General features: G+C 40.2%; 1 protein-coding gene across 1 annotated transcript in view; it reads right to left on the bottom strand.

Moving 5' to 3' along the window:
- LOC126419317 (junctional adhesion molecule B-like) overlaps positions 1–20,946 on the bottom strand; it is a 715,524-nt gene that overhangs the window by 438,907 nt on the left and 255,671 nt on the right. Inside the window, exon 2 of the mRNA XM_050086497.1 lies at positions 13,061–13,126. Within this exon, the coding sequence (XP_049942454.1) occupies positions 13,061–13,126 (66 nt within the window). The remainder of the gene's footprint in view (positions 1–13,060; positions 13,127–20,946) is intronic.

The following is a 20,946-nucleotide window of genomic DNA, read 5'->3' as shown; positions in this document are numbered from 1 at the left end:
ATGAAGGCTGCCTAAATTATATCGCAGGTAACAGTATTTTGAGTAAATGGAGAGAAAAGACGTTCGTAAACTGCGATACTTGAAAAGTATTTACGCCAACGGCTAGTTACCTTTCTGAAGAGCAGCCGTAAACTAATTCTTGCGTCAGCTGAAATCAGTTCTTGTTTTCAAAGATTGGGTGGAATGTTTTGCGCCACGTTACTTTTAAATGACCATATGCACTGTTCGAAATTCTATGAAAAATAGGAGTTTATGAAGATAGATAATACACAAAATGTATAAGAATCAGAAAGGAACATTAAGGGTTGATATTCATGAAACACACACTCGTTAAAAGACGCACCAAATCCACAGGTTTGAAGATACGGCAATGAAATTTTATATCATGTTTTAGACTAAATTATGTTTTTCGGATTATATATATTTAACTTTCTTATGGAATTTAAAAATTTTATTTTCCAACGATAATATACATACATTTTTCTCTGAAACTACTCAAAAAAATTTTCTCTGTTTACTCTCTTTGAATGTAGCTGTCTTCTTTTATGAGGGTTTTGAACATATCGAATATAAGAATTTTAACAATATTTAATTATAATTCTGTAAGTATAACATAAAATTCTAAGCACTGAGCCTCCCATCTCAGCTTACATTAAGAATTTCTAAATTTGCTTTTCAGACAACAAAAAATTGTACCAAATATCACAATCGTATTCTTCACAGATACTGAGATCAATGTAAATAGACTTTAAAAAACACAACTTCTATGAAATTAATTTTAACCTTCAACCTAACCTTTTTTCTAGTTTCACCTCTTCAGAAGGCCCCATATTTGTACTCAGGGTCCTGTTTCTCTTTAAGAATATTCTTCTGGTATCTTGTGTTCTGCCTCATTTCTTTCACCAGGTCTTCAACCGACTTTTCAACGGCAGAGAGGCTCTGTAAATCAATTTTCCTCACTATTTCTTGAGTGAAATTTCCCATCTTAAAGCCCATTCCCTCTCATACCTTCATTCTTCCGACATTCGCGTCATTAGAAACAAAACATGCATCATAAGCTGCATATTCTGCCAATCACATCAGATGAAAATATGGTTTTAGCGCATCCGTATAAGTGAATTTAGAGACTTTTGTATTTGCCATGAACACACATTTTTAGAAGTTCTGGACCAGCGAGAAACCTGAAAGTAGCCTAGACAGCATCGAGGAAACTATTTGGAAGCCTCTTTTTGTGAATGTAGGGCTACTTATTGCTCTAAGCCTGTTGATATTGAAGTGCTGCTTCAAATCTCTGACGTGACAGGATGGTCACGTCATGCAATTAATTATTTGTCAGGCACTTCGGATTCGATTTCGTTATTGAAACATTGGGAACTTGTTAGCCATTAGTTCTACCAATAAGTAAAAAAGAAACTGAAAATTGAATTTTCGGTCTATTTCATGAATGTCCTCCCACCACCACTACCCCTTAGGAATGGAAGACCAAGAACGAAATACTTAGAACAACAACAGTGTAAGACAGTGTTGTAGTCTTTCCTTCAACTGTTAAATTTGTACATTAAAGCAGCAATGACGGAAATAATAGAAACACTGAGGAGTGGGTTAAAATTCAGGGTGAAAGGATGGCAATGATAAGATTCACTGATGACATTGCTATCCGCAGTGGAAGTGAAGATGAATTAAAAAAAATAGTTCAAATGACTCTGAGCTCTATGAAACTTAACATCTGAGGTCATCAGTCCCCTAGAACTTACAACTACTTAAACCTAAGTAACCTAACGACATCACACACATCCATGCCCTAGGCAGGATTCAAACCTGCAACCGTAGCGGTCCCGCTGTTCTAGATTGAAGCGCCTAGAACCACTCGGCCACACCGACCGGCGAAGATGAATTCAAAGACCTGTTCAGTCGAATGAACTCACGCCAAGTGTTGAGAATAGAACGTAGAAAGTAATCAGCAACAGCAGAAGAGGGATTAACAGCCAATTTAAGAGCATAATTGACTAGAAATTAGACCTAGTAAGGGAATTATGCTATCTTAAAAACAAAACAACCAATGATGGACGAAACAAGAAAAAAATGAAAACAAAGTGGAACAGGCAAAGAAGACATTCCCAGTCAAAAGAACCCTGTTGGTATCAAACATAAGCCCTTAATCTGAAGAAAATTTTATCTCAGAAAGTACGTTCGGTGCTCTAGGAAAACTGGAAAAGAAGAGAATCGAAGGGAATCAGATGTGGTGCTATAGACGGATGTTGAAAATTGGGTTGACTGATAAGAAATAAAGAGATTATCCGCAGAACTGGAGAAGAGACGAACATAAGGTCAACTCTGGCAAGGAGAAGGAGAGAGATGATAGGATGCACATTATGGCGACAGGAAGTAACTTCCCTGGTACTAGACAGAGCTGTAGGTGTGATAGAAATTGGAATACTATGGACAAATGAGAGCGGAGCAAGAGCTACTCTGAAACGAAGTTAGCACAAAAGAGGAAATCGTGGCGCACTGCATCTAATCAACGCCTGATGACTCCAAATACCACGTTCACTGTCTCGGCTATCGAATCCAGTCCGTCGAATGTACGGGAAGGTTGCACGCTCGCCTCAGCCGACAATGCAGACACTGCCACAGTGCACGCACGGGAATTGTTGACCATGAGCGCGATCGCTGCGTGATCCTGCTTGAAGCCCCCGCTTGCACTCAGTCACACACACACACACAACGCACACACACACACAACGGATACATATTCACCGAGGCGCGCCCATTTGTAATGCACACAGTTGCTAATTTACCGAACTTATTGACAGAGCCGCGACATGACAATTTCAGCTTTGCTGGCTAATTCAGCAAACGCACGGATTGCCGCCACAGAGCCGCTTAATTAAGTACTGTGCGCTCCGGCTGCCTGATATGCGAGCACTTGTTTGCTCTGCGGTGATGAAAGAGGAAGAGGAACGAAGGGGGTCGCAGAAAACGTGAACGTGTGTTAATGCGTTAAATGTGCGTGACCGGACGGAAAAAGTGCGTCCTAGCATTGCACGTCCATTTCTCGTTAAGTGGTCGCTAAAATATTTTATCTCCCTCGGAATTTCACTTCATTGCTTGTTACTGTTGACATACACCTTTAATCAGCAGCTTTTTCACTTACCGCCCAGGAAGTTTTCTCTCACTATTCATCAGCGTGGTTTTTTCTGGAGATGTGGTAGGAGAACACGCTTCATTTTTATAATATTGACACAATCAAGTAGCCTATGTGGAATAGTGGTCATAATTTTTAAAAAGAAATGTTTTTGTATGTCTAGATCGCAAATTCGTACAATGATTCCAGGTGGTTATAATGAAAGTGTAGCTACTCACAGCGGTCCAGTGAGGGCTACAATTATCATACGACACCAAAACTTGGTAGATATTGTGATGCATCAACGCGGGAATGATTTACGATTGAAGGAAAGAAACGAGATCCAATTTTTTCCTCCAGGTGCAAATTAGGCACTGTGAATGCAAGAAAGACGTATAGAAATATTTCTCTATAAAAAGGATTAGGAAGGCATAATGTTGATGATATTGTTCACCGCCGTGTGATATTCCTGGCTGTGGTCGCCAGTATTTTATTTTGCTAGAAGCTCGCCTTGATGCAGCTTAATTCACGTGAAGTAGTATATGGTATAAAAGTGGAGTAAGGTACAAGCGACAGACGGTAATGAACTTGCTTCTGATTGGTCTGCACGTTTGGATGCCATGTGCCAAAACGCCTAACTTCCCTTATTAATTAGTTGTATTCTTTTCATTGTATTTAACCCAGTCTTTATTATGACAATCTCCCATGGATACCCTACGAGTCTATCGTTTTTGTTTATTAAATTTCACAAGTTTTGAGATTCATAAGAGTAACGATTTGCAACCGAAGTGCTTCGGACACCTTCGGGTCTCTTTGGCGCGCCTGGAAGATGAGGTAGATGAAGCAAGTACTTCGGCTGCGCTAGTCACTATGTCTCGGGCGTTCTGGAGGGACGGACACATTGTTTCGGGTGTTCTTCAGAACCGGACATGTATCTTTGTTTTGAGCTAATAGGTCGTACTCTATAACGGAAGTAAATAGAAAAGTTACCGTACAATTAAGAAGTCTATGTCGAGTGTAGTAATAGGCAGTGTAAAATGTGTTAATATTTAAGTAATAGCCAAACAGGAAACATTAATGAGAAGTGTCGCTTACCATCATTGTCAGTACCACAGCTCTTGCCCTCCGTATATACAGAGACTAATCTGGGCAAGTGGCATCCCATAAAAAGCACAATCACAGGTTCACGTCAACAGCGTAGCAGCCTCCGCCGAAGAAGCTTCCACGACCGACGAGCAGTCCTCTGCGCTGGCGACATGACTTTAGAAGACAACAGGTTGGTGGAAAGAACGGTTAGAGACTCTTATTCAGTCTCTCCATATCTCTCCACGTTCCAGATCTGACTTCCAAAGCACACATAATTTCTAGCTGCTTATACAATTTATGCAATATGAGCACCAGATTCATCGACAAGGAGCTGTACAGTGCCAGATTTGCACCTGGTGATCAATATTGAAGCTAACTTTTTCCAGCTTAATTCTGTTCCACATTAATTCATTAGAATATCTACCAAGTTTCGCTGCCATTGGATAACTACAGTCTCATTGGACGTCTGTGACTAGCTGCACTTTAAATATAATCCTTTTAAATATAACATCCCTGTACGAGCGATGTGGACTGTGCTAGAAATCATCTTCAGATCTAAAATTGTCGGAAAAAAATTTTGTTCATAAAAAGTACAAGTACAATATAAGCAGAAAAGAAAGTGACAGAGAAGGTACCATAAAACTATCGTCACTACCGAGTGTAACTCGTCACATGTTGCACAATCAGGTACTGAACTAATAAAATTAATGTGTTTAATGACGCTTCAGCTTAAGAAAGACACATTTACATTTGCTAGAAGGGACCACTTCATGTACAATTATATAATTAAATTTATCATATTACAAATCGCGAGAATAAGAATGATGGCGATCATACTTAGGGTAGTGACAGATTTCACTGACTTATAACAGTAAATGTGTTTTGATACAGTAACCACTCACAGATGGCACGTGGCAGCACTAGCAGTGGACGGCATGTAATGTGTCTCGTTAGGACGCGAAAATGTGCAGCCGTTGTCTAATGCGTAAAAGAAGTGATGTATCTATGGTTCAAAAGGGCACGATTATTAGCTTTCGGGCCATAGGTGGAAACGTTTCCAAGACTACTAAGCATGTAAACCGTTCGACTGCCGATGTTAAAGTATACTGCGATTGCCAAAATGGGGCTAAACCAAGCCGGCGCCGAAGCAACTGTGATGCACCACTGACCATAGATAAAAGGGGTCAACGACAGCTTAGGGATGTGTGCAGGCAAATACATGTGCATCTGCTGAGAGACTGACCTTCAAGATGGATGAACCAATGGACTAGCTACCAAAAGTGTCTTCAAAACGACCCTTAGCGGAAATTGCTGCATATGGGTCTCCACAACAAGCAGCCATGCTGACGTCCATCAGCGACGAAGGCCGGAATATGCAGTGAGTGGTGACAGGAGCCCTCATCGGATGAATCACGTTTTATGATGAATAGGGGAGATAGCCATTGGTGTGGATGGCGTTAACGTGTTAGAGCAGCAAACGCCCAGCAACAGTATGCGAAAAACATTAGATGTGATGGAGCCACTATAAGATTAACCTCATAGTACTGGATCTGAAATGAACTCCATATACATGTTTGAAATCTAAGTCCTAACCACTGAAACTACTTGGAAAATTATTACGAAAGTGGTCGCAACATAACCCTGACTAAGATGGTGTTGAAAAAGTATGGATTAGTTATTTTAATTAGGATACATCTAATATTCTGATTTTTACCAAACAGCCTGACAGAGATCTGCACAGAGTTCGTTCATACTCTAGGCCAACTGGAAACAGAATGCCGAAAAAAGGGGTAGTGGCAGCTAACAGTCACATAGGGGGAGGAGAGGAGGTTCCTACCAACGCCGAAGATTCCATCGCAGATACATCTTTGACGACTGAGTCAAAATGTTTGGTTCACACCTAACCTTAAGTAAAGTGGGTTGGTTGGTTAGTTTGGGGGAAGAGACCCAACAGCGAGGTCATCGGTCTCATCGGATTAGGGAAGGACGGAGAAGGAAGTCGGCAGTGCCCTTTCAGAGGAACCATCCCGGCATTTGCCTGGAGTGATTTAGGGAAATCACGGAAAACCTAAATCAGGATGGCCGGACGCGGGATTGAACTGTCGTCCTCCCGAATGCGAGTCCAGTGTGATAGCCACTGCGCCACCTCGCTCGGTTAAGTAAAGTATTTATCCTTTTACACAACTGCTCTACTCACAGAACCACAGTCAAGACAGTCACTCATTCCATGAGTCACACAACTTATGGGGGTGGGAAAAGAGTGTGCAATATGAGATCTATCCTACTGTAGGAGGAAAAATTGTAGCTGTTACCAAATGTCTCGAAAAGTTCTCGACCAATTTACTTCCGATTTTTAAATAATAATCTAACAAACCTTCGGACCGACATAACCTCCACAATTTTTAATGTTTAATATATATACTTCCATACGAAGACAAGCCGGAGTTTAACGTTGTTAGAAAAAACTTCCAGAAGTCTGTGACCGATTTATTTCAAATTGTTGCTAATAAATGTTCATCCGAACACAGGCAACACTTGTTAAAAATATGTGTAAATTCGAAAAGCTCTTGACGAAAATTCTTCAAATTTTTACACATAACTCTAATAAACATTCATATATATGTATGATACAGAACTTTTAACAGTATGGCAGATAAACAATGCTACATGAAGGGCAAAAGTAGTTAGCTACATACTCGGAATGTTCCTGAGCGACTTACTTTAAATTTTTAGGTGATACTCTAATAAACGTTCGGACGGACATAGACTACACGGTTCTTAAATATATGTGGTATATGAAAACCTATATCTGTACTACTATATTAAAATAAGTTATTGTTTAAAGTAATTATCGAAAACCTAGAACAGTTATTGATCGATTTACTTCAGATTTTTATATGATAACTCAATAAAATCTCATAAAGTTCTCCACAGATTTACTTACAAAATTTCACACGGTTATCTAATCAGTGTTCGGACACACATACGCTACATATTTTGTAATACATACCGTATATAAATCTATACTACTATATAAAGACAAATCGTTGTTTAACTGTGTTAATGAAAATCTCGGAAAGTCCTGATAGATATATTCTGCTTACTGTACAAAGAAAAGTCACAGATCAGTATTCTTAACGAAAGTTTCGAAATGAACTTGGCCAATTTGCTTAAAATTTTACACGCTACTCTAATATACGTTCAGACATATTTTTTGAAATATATACGTCGAATAAATAAATATCTGATACATAACAGGGGTATATATATATATATATATATATATATATATATATATATATATATATATATATATATATCCCCTTTATGTATCAGATATTTATTCGCTGTATATATTTAAAAAAATATGTAGGTTATGTCTGCCTGATCGTATTTCAGGACTTTTCGGAACACACACACACACACACACACACACACATACACACACACACTCATATACCAGAATACATCGATGCGGTAGACAGCGCCTGTATAAGACGACAAGTATCTGGCGAAGTTGTCACATCGGTTACTGTTGCTACAGTGGCAGGTATCAAGATTTAAGTAAGTCTGAACTTAGTGTTATAGTCGGCACACGAGTGATGGGACACAGCATCTACCAGGTAGCGATGATGGGGATTTTCAAGTACGACCGTTTGACGATGGCACTGTAAATATCAGGCATCCCGTAAAACATCAAATCTTTGAAACCGATGCGGCCGGAAGAAGTTCCTGCAAGAACGGGAATAACGGCGACTGAAGAGAATCGTTCAACGTGACAGAAGTGCAACCATTCCTGAAAATGCTGCAGATTTCAATGCCGGGTGCGACGGTACAAACCCCCGTTACTAGATGAATATTTCTAGTATGCAAGGATTGCTTTGTGAAGAGCGAGCGCGCTACATAGTGCGCGATTCGCGGAAGCGCGTGGCGCGCCCGCGCGAGATTTGCAACAGTCGGTGGGATGGTCTCCGCGGCAGGGCGGTCACGTGGCCCGCAGCTTGGGGCATTGTTTGGTTTTTGCTCGTTACGCGAAAACTATGTAACTTACGGTGAAGAGCGATGCGGCAGTGGATTGTGGTCGGCAATATGCACCTTTCGAAAGATCGATCTTTATTTAAAGTCACGAGACGCAATCGTTATAATAACCTCAAAATCGGTTAATATCACGGATACTGAAAGATTAATAAAAATAGTAAATAACAACTTACAGGGATGATCGAACATTCATTAAAAACTTCTCGTCATAGCGGATCGAGTGCCGTAGTCATTTGTTAAGATTCATAAATAATTAAGCCTATAAACAGCAATAAACAAAGTTTGAGGGAAAATTGTTTATAAAATTCAATAGAAAATTATGATGTAAAGAACGGCACTATATAATACTTTGGGTGTCATCACACGTATTTTAAACTACTCAAGTTATACTACACACTTAAATTGCAATAGTTTTCATTGTTTGCAAATTATTATTAACATTTATCCCCCATAATTAATTAATTATTGTGGATCTGAAGACTATGAGCAGCGCAATGTGTAGATCGCTATAGATTACATCTAAAAACGGTGGTATATGCAGTTCTGTGTTAAAACTTTGCTGCACAGATGTAAACGAACCAATTTGCGCTAAGCGGTGAAACTTTTCAAAAACTAAAGCTTGATTTACGGGCGATAGGATAATCCTAGAAATTAATGTAACATAGCAAATAGTATGTACTTTTTAGGGCGGTTCCGATAGTGTACTTATTTCTGTCGAGGGATGTATGTATCAAAATTTGTAACCTTAACTGTTGAGATTGGTACTTAAATAACCAAGTGGGTGCACATCCGAGCCTATATAAGGTAGCGATCATCTTGGCCAGGGATCAGTCGTTGGTCAGTCGTTTCGGAGGGTGAGAGGCGAGCGAGAATTTTTTTTTAGCGCCGAGTTATTTCGACAAAGAGTATTGTTTAATAGTGCAAGTGTGCAAGCATATATTTTGTGAACTGGAAGTGCTACGATTAATTGTGTGAGTACGAATTACGAGGTATACATCGGCGTAAGTGAACATGTGGCAATCTGTGATTTCGCGCCAAAACTGTTAGAACAAAGTGGACAGTGGATCTTGTGGTTCTGTTCGAATTGATTGAGTAATTTTCCTTTATAGCAGCCTACGTAACTGCTATTGGGGGCTCAGAGTCAAATTATTATTAAAGTGAGACTGTAAACCGTCACACCAGTGCTAATTCCATTGTGTGAAAGAACGGACGACGCCAATTAATAGTGATTGAATTGTTTCGTGAAAAAATTATTTTGCTTTAATAATCGCCTAATTTTTGTTCCCTAGCGTAAACTGTACTCGTGTCTGAGTAAATAATGAATTTAAAAACTATAACTAATGCGCGGTTGTGGAACAGTTTAATAATGCACCAAGTGTGGAAATCATCCCCTGAGACTTACGTGAGAGCCAAAATTTGCAATAACATTTTTAACCAGCTGGTGAGAACGCGTCAATCACACTTCTTCATTTACGGCCCCGTCGCATGGGGGATCAAGAAGTATCAGATTGCGAACATCGTCGACATAGGCTTTTGGAGCCGAAGGCTCACTCGGGTAGCCTTGATGACTGCATAACACAAAGCTTTACACCTAGCCTGGGCCTGTCATCACCTACACTGGACTGTTGACGACTGTTGGTCGGACGAATCTCGTTTCAAATCGTATCGAGCGGATGGACATGTGCAGGTACGGAGACAACATTATGAACCCATGCACTCTGCATGTCAGCAGGGGACTATTCAAGCTGGAGAAGGCTCTGTAATGGTGTGATGCGTGTGCAATTGGACTGATATGGGACCCCTGATACGTCTAGATACGACTCTGACAGGAGACACGTACGCAAGCATCCTGTCTGATCACCTGCATCCATTCATGTCCATCGTGCATTCCGACAGACTTGGGCAATTCCAGCAGGACAATGTGGCATCCCAGACGTTAATAATATCTATAGAGTGACTCCAGGAACAGTCTTCTGAGTTTGAACATTTCCGCTGGCCACTAAACTCCCCAGACAAGAGCATTATTGAACGTATCTGAGATGCATTGCAATGTGCTGTGCACAAGAGATACGCACCCTCTCGTACGATTGCGGATTTATGGAATTCCTTGCAGGTTTAATGGCGTCAATTCCCTCCAGCAATACTTGAGACATTGATCGAGTCCACGAGACGTTGTGTTTCTGCGTTTGTGAGTGCTCGCCAGTTTCATTTTTTTAACAACTAAGTACTGGATTTCTGTGAAAACTGACAGCTTGCAAGAACATGTGCTGAAAAAAACGTTTGATTCAGTATCATTCCCGGTAATCAGTTTCAACTTAGATATCACGGCATTTAAACCACTGGACAAATTGTTTCTTCTGTATATATTCTTCCCTCTTATATACAGCTTTAAGCAAAAACTATATGGAAACAGGGTGCTCTTTTGTTTTTCTTTAGTAGTCCGTTTTAAGAGGAAAGGTAAAGGTTATATTTATGGGTTATCAACTTATGATTAGAACAGTACTCCGGAATATTAATCAGCAGACCTACCGATCACAGATACAGAATACAACCATGAGAAGTATCTGAAGCTAATGGTCTCACAAATTCAGCAACTGAAGATATCTCTCCTGTACCCCTTGCATTCATTATCTCAACCGACTTACCCGTTGATTCTAAGTGATATTGTTTCCTAGTTGTGGTTTCATTTGCAGTATAAGTAAACAAGTCTCAAGGCCAAAGAAAGGGGTGATGGGATGGACACAGATGGGAGGTGAATAAAATGGACAGGAAAGGGGGGAGGAGAAGATGGAGGGGATGGGCATAAAGGGAGGTGAGGAGGCGATGTGGACTGGAGGGAAGAGGAGACGGACTGTGAAAATATACGTTCAAAAAATAAAAGTTAGAAGATAAATCTTAAAATTCGAGTCACATCAACCGTGAATATAACTAATTAAATAAATAAATATTCTGTACAAACCCTGACAGCGGGGGAGAGTAGGAGAAGATGCACAAAGATATGGGAAAAGTAGGGAGGGGCAGGCGATGGACCGAACGAAAAGAGAGAAGGAAACTAGGCCTTATATACAATTCCGACACATATTTAGCAATTGCGAAGCATTACCGGGTTACCTAGAAAATAAGTAAACACAATCATTTTCATTCTTTCACTAGATGCTCTCGGTACTCGAACAAAAATGTGAAGATGATCAGTGTGTTATTAATAACCAAGTTATAATTATTATAAAGAACTTGGGTTACCTTGAGGCAAAGTGATGAGGCGAAAGAACCACTTCCGTTTGAAGGAGTGTACATAAAATCTCCGATCGTCTATCAACATTTCACGTTTTCGTGGTTTTTGGACACCACTCCTCGTTATTGCTCTTGTGGCTCGTCCAAAAGGCCTCATTCACTCTCCTCTCGTATCCTTGCCCAATAATTCACTCCTATTCGTAATTTCTCTATCAGGTATAAAACCCAAATTCCCATGTGGCCCTATCCTCTTGTTTTCTGTTTCAATTCTCAGCTGTCAGATAAATCATGCGTAATGAGAAAGTTCATAGTAGAGGGTGCATATCACTGACGGATTGGTCATCTCCGACATTTTTATTAGTGCAGCATTGTGCTGCAGCAGATTGTATGAATCTGTGGGAACTGCATTAATGTTAATCTCACCATTACCTTTCTGGAATCCTCATTGCTAAAATTAATATCACACATTTACTGAATCTCTGTTTTACGCCGTCTGGTGTGACGCGTACTACAATCAAAGTTTTAATGCCGAGGAACTGAATAGAAATGAGCTTCCGTTATTAAGGTTTCGATGTCAGTCTTTCCCGACTTTGCTAGTTTAATTTGACACCTTATTTTGCTCTCTTTCTATTGACTTCGTAAAACGAAATCAACGGGAAACTCCTTCCCTTAGCGCATTCGATAGGAGTCTTTGAGTACGATATACATCGGTAGCCGTATTTTGATTAATATTCAGATTTAGAACATTCACGTCATTGTGTTCTTAAAAAGTCAGAGGACACTCAGCAGTCTCATATGAATGTAGAGGTGCTAGTTACGTTTTTCTACTTCACTCTCTGTTTCCTTCCAGATATTTGTTTATGGCTCCTAATCCTATTTCAACCACTTTTGAGAGGAGACTGCACATGTCGCAGGAAGAGAATTCGTTTTTCAGATATATAACACTTTGACATTCAAAATATACATTCACAACTTCGTTTACACCTATGGGAAGAGACATTTTTCCTATTAAATGTAATATTATTACTAAATTACATAATGGCTTAGTTGTGTTTTGGGCTGCATTCAGCAGTTAGTTCTATGTTATCTTATGGTTCTGAAGGTTCACTTGAATTTTAAAATACTTGCCACTGTGTATGATAATACCGCATGTACCTACTCACAAAGGTGAACCCTCCCAAACAGCGGTGTGTTGGACGCCGCTTTCGGTATTCGGGGAAGCACGTGGGCCGGGATCGTGTCCGACTGGTGGACTGACGGGAGTCAGTATGCTGGTCCAACTCTACGTAGTTTTTATGCAGTTTCCCACATCCTAATAGCTGAATACCTGCCTCATCCCCATGTCATGCCCCATTTACACAGCTGGCAAACATTTCGAAAACATTCTCAATCTTTTACGTGGAATAACATTAAACGCAGGCAGGTGGTGTACACAAGTTATACGTCACAGGGCGAAAGGTACGGCGACAGAAAGTAATGAGTATTAACTGGTCACCACGTGTCACTAAAATTCGGATTAACATTCTCTGCCCGTGAAGATACTGGATAACACCAGGAGAAAGGAAGAAAAAGAAGACTTACCCGTTGAAGTAGCCACTGTGCTCTCAGGTATTAGTCTTGTGCTCGAAACATCTTCTTCACTGCCAACTGTGACAAAAGAAAAACAGTTACGAAGATACGAATTAGAAAGAAACTAGATTTACATTTATTAAGAACATCTGCGGACACGCTCCACTACTGCTCCATTCTGTTAGAGATCATATGAAAGCCGTACCACACAAGGTAAGTGTAGTCATAGAAGTCTGTAATTAAACTATCACTTCTGAAAAATTTTCATTGCTAATTTTAGAATCCTAGTAGGAATGTGAAATGCAAAAGAATATTTTTAAAAGTTGCTGTTGGTATTCAAGCATAGTGCAAGTAGATGACTAGGTCAGTCCAGCAGCTCTGTTCTGTAACATAGTTTTAAGGGCATTAACCTACTATTACTTCGCACTTTGTTCCACTTGAAAAAGTGTAAACCGTTTTGCCACATTTTATCAGATCACAACAATTTGTCCATTAAGAGAAATGAAGTTGGGCAGAATGTAAGTTATCATTTTTTTCTTCATATCCTGGAAACTAATCACAATATTAATTTTTTACTTGGAGGGAACAGAAGTTGATACTGCTGTTAAGAAACATATGCAACCTAGAATAAAGCACTTGTTTCGGGACAGAGATTGCCGTTATGTACCTTATATGGAAAAAACTCAGATGACTGATATGAAGAAATAACTTTTCTTCCGTTTTCTTTAGACGTACGACTCTACTTTTGTGGGTGGGAATCGTCGGTGGTGGAACGATTGTATGCGTCCTTCGTTGTAGTGTAGCAGAACTAACTGTCCCATACCATTTTGGTGAAAGTTTCGCAAACTGTAGCAGGTCTTAAACGAGGTAGTCTTAGGTAAGGAAGCAATGGTCAGCTATAAATATTTATTGTACCCATGAAATATAAACTTTCACCTGGTAAGACCTACTTCTGTTCATAGCTGCTGTTCAGTTTGTGGACCGTCAGACTCGATGCATGGATTAGGCCAACGCACAACATTTTGCTGCGTTCTCTCGAATGTCCCTGTCTTGTCTTGTACAGTGACGCAGGCCCACAGACCATACCACCCTGTTACTCTTCAGTAATGGCTTCACGTAACTCCATAGTAAAGAGAACCACGGGGCTTAGATTTGGGAATTGTGAGAAGAGACCTTCCCTTACATTACAGCCTATGGAGGAATCGTTCCATTGTCCAGCACCAACGTGCTGAAAGTTATGCCCTATCGAGGATAAGGGGACGGAATGGCTGCAACTCGACATGTGCCAAAGAACACCAACCTCCTGCATCTTAGAGACTGGACCTTCTCTCGCTACCACAATCACAGAAAAACAAAACACTTTACAGAGAGATCGCTATGTGGCGCTGGATGGACTGTATTCTGAACGTAGGCAATCGAGACTTTTAATTACATACACTGGTGTGAAAAACTTAATGACGAAAGTAGCTTTGGCAGGATGTGTCGCCGTCAAGTAATGTAGCTCAAAACTTGGCCCATACATAGAAGGATCATAAATGATACGTTCATTCAAAGACTATAATCACAATAAAGTCACCCTAATTGATATTGGTCGCCTGGACATTACGAAAGGCGAGACATGTTTCTTAGTTGTGTGTTTGATCACAACGGACGATAATACAGGGTGCTCCCATGCTAGCCACAATGTTGGTAAGGTGTTCCTGTGGTACGGTGCCCGTTCGTCAACCAGCGCGGGTGGCAACTGAAGCATGATCTTTGGTGCACGTGGACGTGGCGCTCGCTATACGTCTCCCTAACGCAACCCACATGTTCTCGATGTGATTTAACCCTTTCACAGCTCCAGACGTAAATATACGCTAGTCGTTTCAGTGCTCCAGACGTATATATACTATTTTCTACATACCGCGGTTCCCTGCTACAGTCGTATAGTTACGTATAACGCCGACAATCGGGCCAGCGAATCGGAGGTAATTGTTGCGCAAGTATGCAGTTTAATTGTTGGAATACTAGGAAATACCTGAACGACTATTGAATGCTGAATTCTATTTCTGCTGAGTTCATTCGTATCGCTATATCACCTAGTTTGTGTGCGGCCGTTTCCGCGTTACCGAATAAAATGACGCGACGTTACCGTCCGTTTGCAAACGATGAACTGTAGAGTATTCTAAACTAAATTGACGACGGGGACATCATCAGGCCCAATCCTACTATTATGGATGGACAGATAATGACGACGACGAGCTGGCAGATAAATCTGTCACCACAAATATAAAAAAATATTTGTGAACCAACAAACGTTGAACCAGTAAATGCAGATCCAGATTTTGATGTTATCGTCGATTCCTTCTCCGATTCCGAAGAAGAGCCCGAGCGTATGCCTGAATAACCTCCTAAGAGACACAAAACAGTTGATTTTAGATGGAAAGTCTGATTTCGACCCTAAAGTGTATAATTTCGACAACAGTGGTTCCCATTGCAAAATCCTCGATTTATATGATTTATTTATTGTATACGACTGCTTCCAAGTTTTTTTTAGCCAAGAAATTGTGAGCTACATAGCTGAGCAATGTAATTTACATTATGAATACCTTTGTAATCATGCCAGTGAAAAATCAAGACTGCAACGTTCGAAAAATACAAACAGTGACGAAGTTTACTGTTTCCTCGGTGTAAATTTTCTCGTGGCTCAAGTGAGAAAAAATGAAATAAACAGTTATTGGACGAATGATCAGTTACTGTCTTCTCCAATGTTTGCGCAAATCATGCCGAGAGGTAGATATCTTCTGTTACTTAGAATGTTACAGTTTGCTGATAACAGTAAGGACCCTGGAGATGACAAGATCTGGAAATTATGTAGAATTGTGGATCACTTAAGAAAAGTATTTCCAGGTGCTTTCTATGCTTTTAAAAAATTTGTGCATTAACGAAAGTTTAGTACTCTTCAAACGTCGTGTCTTCTTCAAGCAGTACATTCCTTCCAAATGCCACAGATTTAGTGCAAAATCTTTGTCTTATGTGATTGTGAAACTGGTTATATTCTTGACTTTATTATTAATGTGGGTGTAGCAACAGACTTAAAAAAAGAAACTGATTTTGGAGTAAATGTAGGAATACCTGGAGGCATTGTTCTCACTGTACGTGAACGTTACCTTGGTAAAGGTCACACATTACATTTTGACAATTGGTACACTAGCCCAACATTATTTTCTTATTTGCATGACAGAGTGACTAATACCTGTGGAACTGTGAGAACAAACCACAAAGGCATGCTTGCTTTGTCAAAAAAACTTAGAAAAGGCGAGATCGAGTTTATGTCAATAGATAAACTTCTTGCTCTGAAGTGGCAGGACAAGCAGGAAGTGAGGATGCTTTCAACTCTCCATACAAGCGAAATTACAGCGACTGACAAAATTGACAGAGCCAGGAATGAACCACCGGCCGGAGTGGCCAAGCGGTTCCAGGCTCTACAGTCTGGAACCGCGCGACCGCTACGGTCGCAGGTTCGAATCCTGCCTCGGGCATGGATGTGTGTGCTGTCTATAGGTTAGTTAGGTTTAAGTAGTTCTAAGTTCTAGGGGACTGATGACCACAGAAGTCAAGTCCCATAGTGCTAAGATCCATTTGAACCACGAATGAACCAAAAACAAAACCAGCTTGGGTCGTAAGCTACACTGAAAGTATGGGGGTCGTCGACATGAGCGACGTGATGCTAAGTTCAGTGGAATGTGTACCAAAAACTGTAAAATGGTTTAAAAAAGTATTTTTTCGTTTGGTGGATCTGTCTCTGCTCAGTGCGCATGCATTATATAAAACTCAAACGGGACGAAATATTTCAGTATCTGATTTTCAACAGAAACTTATCATCCTAGAGATTCACCACCAACCGCAAACAGAGGGACGTCGTGATAGGTGATCGACTGATGGTGACAATCCCTTACGCCTGACCTAGCGCCACTTTATTTCGCTAATCCCAGGAACTTCAAAGAGAAAGGCCTCCCAGAGAGGGTGTATTGTACGTGCAAAACATGATAAATGAAGTGACACAAGATACTTTTGTGTAAAATGTAATGTGCCTTTATGTTTGATTTTTTGTTTCGAGAGATATCACACTCTGAAGTATTACTAATGTAATATGTTTTGTATTTTTTCTCCTAATAAAGTACCTTTTTTGAACAAAATAAGACTTTGTGAACAAAGATTTTAAAAGAAGGAAACGATTTACACCGACAATACTGGATTTTGAATCTCATTTTTATCTCAATAATAACAGTAGGCGGCTCCAGTCGTATATATACGCACGGGGTGAAAGTAACGCGCACAGGGCGGGAGTCGCCGTGATTAAATGCGCAATGAAAGGGTTAAGTCGGGAGAACGAGCAGGCCAGTCGAGTGGTCGCTCCAAAGGCTCCTCCAATTGCGCAGTTCGATGTCGCCGCGCACTGCCATCCATAAAAATGAACTGAGGTCCGAATGCGCGGCTGAAGAGACGACTAGCGAGTGTACCGTGTTCTCAGATTTGGAGCTCAGAAGGCTCATGCAACAATGCGCCTCACCACACCATAACACCCAGACCACCAAAACGACCGTTTTCGACAATGTTCCTGCGTGCATTATGTACGCTTACAAGCTGAGAGACGAGAACACGTAATGTACCCAGGAATACTGTTCAACAGGCAGTCAGCGTGTGAGATGCATTGGGGAGACATTGCAGCACGTCCACACACACCCTTGGCCACCCAGCTGTTGTCAGTCGCACTGGTGGTGGAATGAGGCGGTCTACTACAAGAACTCCTAACCAACCTTGTGGCCAGCGTGGGAGCACGGTGTGGAGTATGCATTGCCGTCCGCGCTGGTCTTAATCCCTATTAAAAACAATTTTCCGTCTTTTGTAATGTCCAGAGGATCATCATTAAATGCGGTGACATCAGAGAAATTATTGTCTTAGTATAAAGGTGTCATTTTATTTCTTCTCACTGCGTATTTCTATCAGTTACCTTCTGTACCGTATTGTAGTTCTTTCCATGTATGTTTCATGTTTCATCGAGCTATGTTACATGGAAGTAACGCATCACACGGAAATTACTTTCATACTTACTCTTTGCTCACCACCGTAGTTAGGGTTTCATTTATCACTTTCCAGGCAACATTTACTTAGGGCCTATACCAATTTTACACGGTTTACTGTCGTTTTAAGTACGAGGGTTGTTGTTAAATATTATTAATAGCCCACTCGATTAACAGCCGTCAGTGTCTATACTAATGAAGGTGTCAAGTTCTGGTCCTATATTACCACGGCGAGAACGGCTTGGTTCGACTGTATCTCACTACGATTAAGTATAGGGCGCAATAATATCATATCTAACTCTTGATCATGTACCTGCGAGTACAAAACATTCGACGCTGTTATATCATGGCTGTTAGCCAAGTTATCTTTATCAAGTATTGTTAGATTTATTTCTGAGCTCTTTAGTCAGTTAAACCTAGTAACGTTACACTAGTGTTTTTCCATTTTTTTAACAGATCTGATGACGACGGAAAGCCGAACCCGGTTGTATTGTTAATTACATAAGAAACTGAGATCGAGACGATTTCATTAACAAAATCTTTTCTGGTTGTCAGCCGACTCGTGACGCCATGTTATCGCAATAATTTAGCGAGTTTCCTACTTGGCCTTTTCTGGTCAAGACTACTTCGCCTGAAGATCACGAGTAGAAAACTCGTCGAAACTTTGCGAGAACACGACGCTACAACTCGGCTCATCACCCGGGTATAATTTTATCAAAGATGGTGAATTATTTGTAAAGTACCAAATAAAATTTCTGATCAGGTATTCAGCTGTCTGATAAAGAATGATTACTGACGATTTCAGACATGGGTGTTTCACAGATTTCCATCAATCTAGACATTGCTGCCTCAGCAGTTGAAAACACCATAACGTTTGAAAGAGGCCGAAGTTGCGAACGGCGGATAGTATTAGGAGTTAGGCATTGTAGTGCAGCGCTGAATAATTCACTTCTAGATCCCGACGTCTTTACTCTCCTCATTGTATTTATCTAAGTGTATATTTCACAAGTAAGCCTACTTATGAATCTACTCCTACACAATACTGTGCCTTGTTTTCCAACTCGAATGTCCCAAAAATTCTTTGTGAAAGACATTGGCCTCTCTGTAGATTGAACGAGGTTGTTTGTCGTATGGCTCTATCAACGGCACTAAGCTTCTTCTTCTTCGGTTGACGCTTGTTGGGAACCTTTTCTCCGTACATTCGTTGTATACATCATCCTGAAACAGGAAGTACAAAAGTATCTGTAAGTTTCTGTGACGAGTGGGCGAGAGCTGGGCAGGTGGTCGCACGGTTTTGTTGTCACTCGCCGCAGTTCTTAGTCACTAAATATTCCTACTGGACTAAACTTAAACAGAAGAAGGATCACTTATTCTGGTTACGGCGTACGGATTTTATGGTTCCTTTACATAGTTTTACGGATCTTTTTGGTATTTTTTGTATGTTTACAGCTTGTTATTGATGTAATTAACTGTCATTACTTGCTGTGCATACAATCGCTACTACTGTCTGTTACCATTTAACAGTTGCACAATGTTATTACGTATAAATATTGAGACTACGTTCAAAGTTTGTGTTTCCAGTTCGGGTTCGTCTGAGTTTCTATTTAGCGTTGTTTGTCATAAAAATTACGGAGTTGGTTGCCACATATGACAACCTAGCCCTGCAGGTTTTGTTAGTAACTTTTTAGTATTTTTTTTGAAAAATCGTAAAATTGCACAGTGACGAAGTTTGTCCAGACGGTATGATTGCAGCACTGAATATGGTAAAATAGCAGGAATTATCACTTCATAATACACCCGCTGATTACCAGATCAGTTGTCGAACATTTGCAAGATACAGTAAGACAACTGCCCGAGATAAAACGGACTACGAAAAGATAGTTCATTCTTCCACCACTGTTGCTTGTGATAACGAGAAGGAAGTAAAGTAGTATGTTCCTTAAGCAGCCGATATTTACTACAGTTTAGCGGCAAAATTAATCAAAATTTCGGCTTATGGTCTCTGCATGGCAATTATGTTTAAGTATTCTAAACCTTGGCAGGTAATGGGTGTACCAGAGGTGACGGGTTCGCTGCATTTTTTAAAAAGATTTCCCTCGCCTTCATTATGGAAATCAGAGGCGACCATCTTAACACGAGCTCCAACAGAAAAAAAACTCTGGATTCTTTTTCAATAATTTCACTGCGGTTTTCGGAAGACATAATTTAAAACTCTATGAAATTTGTAAAAAGTACGTAACGTTCTACACTTTAGCAGAGACGACAGATAGAATAGTTGCTGACGATAAAGTTAAGGAAAACAGGAAACTGTACACTGAAAGTAAGGACAGAGCGCACACATTATGTACCAAAAGCCAAATAACATTTATGTAAGTGAAAATTTTTAAAGTGTGCTCGAAAGTGATTCGTCTGATACAGAAAACTTTATTTAGTACTTACTTAAATTACTAATTCAATGTCTAAACTGGTCGCCAATTGTATTATTGCTTTATCAATATCATTGTTTGATTTTATGTACTGAACACATTTTAATATTTTTTTTTCATAATATGGGGCCACAGTCATAATATATTTCTTTAAAGTCCGTACCGTCACTAGACTGTTTTTTAATTGCAGTGTTGCATTTACACGATCATGATTTCGGCTTAAAATGCCATTTTCAAGTGTTTTAATGTTATACATTGCCTAAGATGGCACACTGTCGTACATTTTTAGTAAATAATTTTCCCATCTAAATAACCACTGCCAAGTAGCCCCAACATTCGCGACAGCCAACATGGAGGTGGTACAGGTTGCTGTAGTAGTTTACCACACCAGAACAATTTTTCTGAAGAG

The sequence above is a fragment of the Schistocerca serialis genome, chromosome 9 (genome assembly GCF_023864345.2).
Source record: "Schistocerca serialis cubense isolate TAMUIC-IGC-003099 chromosome 9, iqSchSeri2.2, whole genome shotgun sequence".
In the NCBI taxonomy this organism is placed as follows: domain Eukaryota; kingdom Metazoa; phylum Arthropoda; class Insecta; order Orthoptera; family Acrididae; genus Schistocerca; species Schistocerca serialis.
Note: the sequence above shows the minus strand (reverse complement) of the source record. Positions and strands in the feature narration are given on the sequence as shown.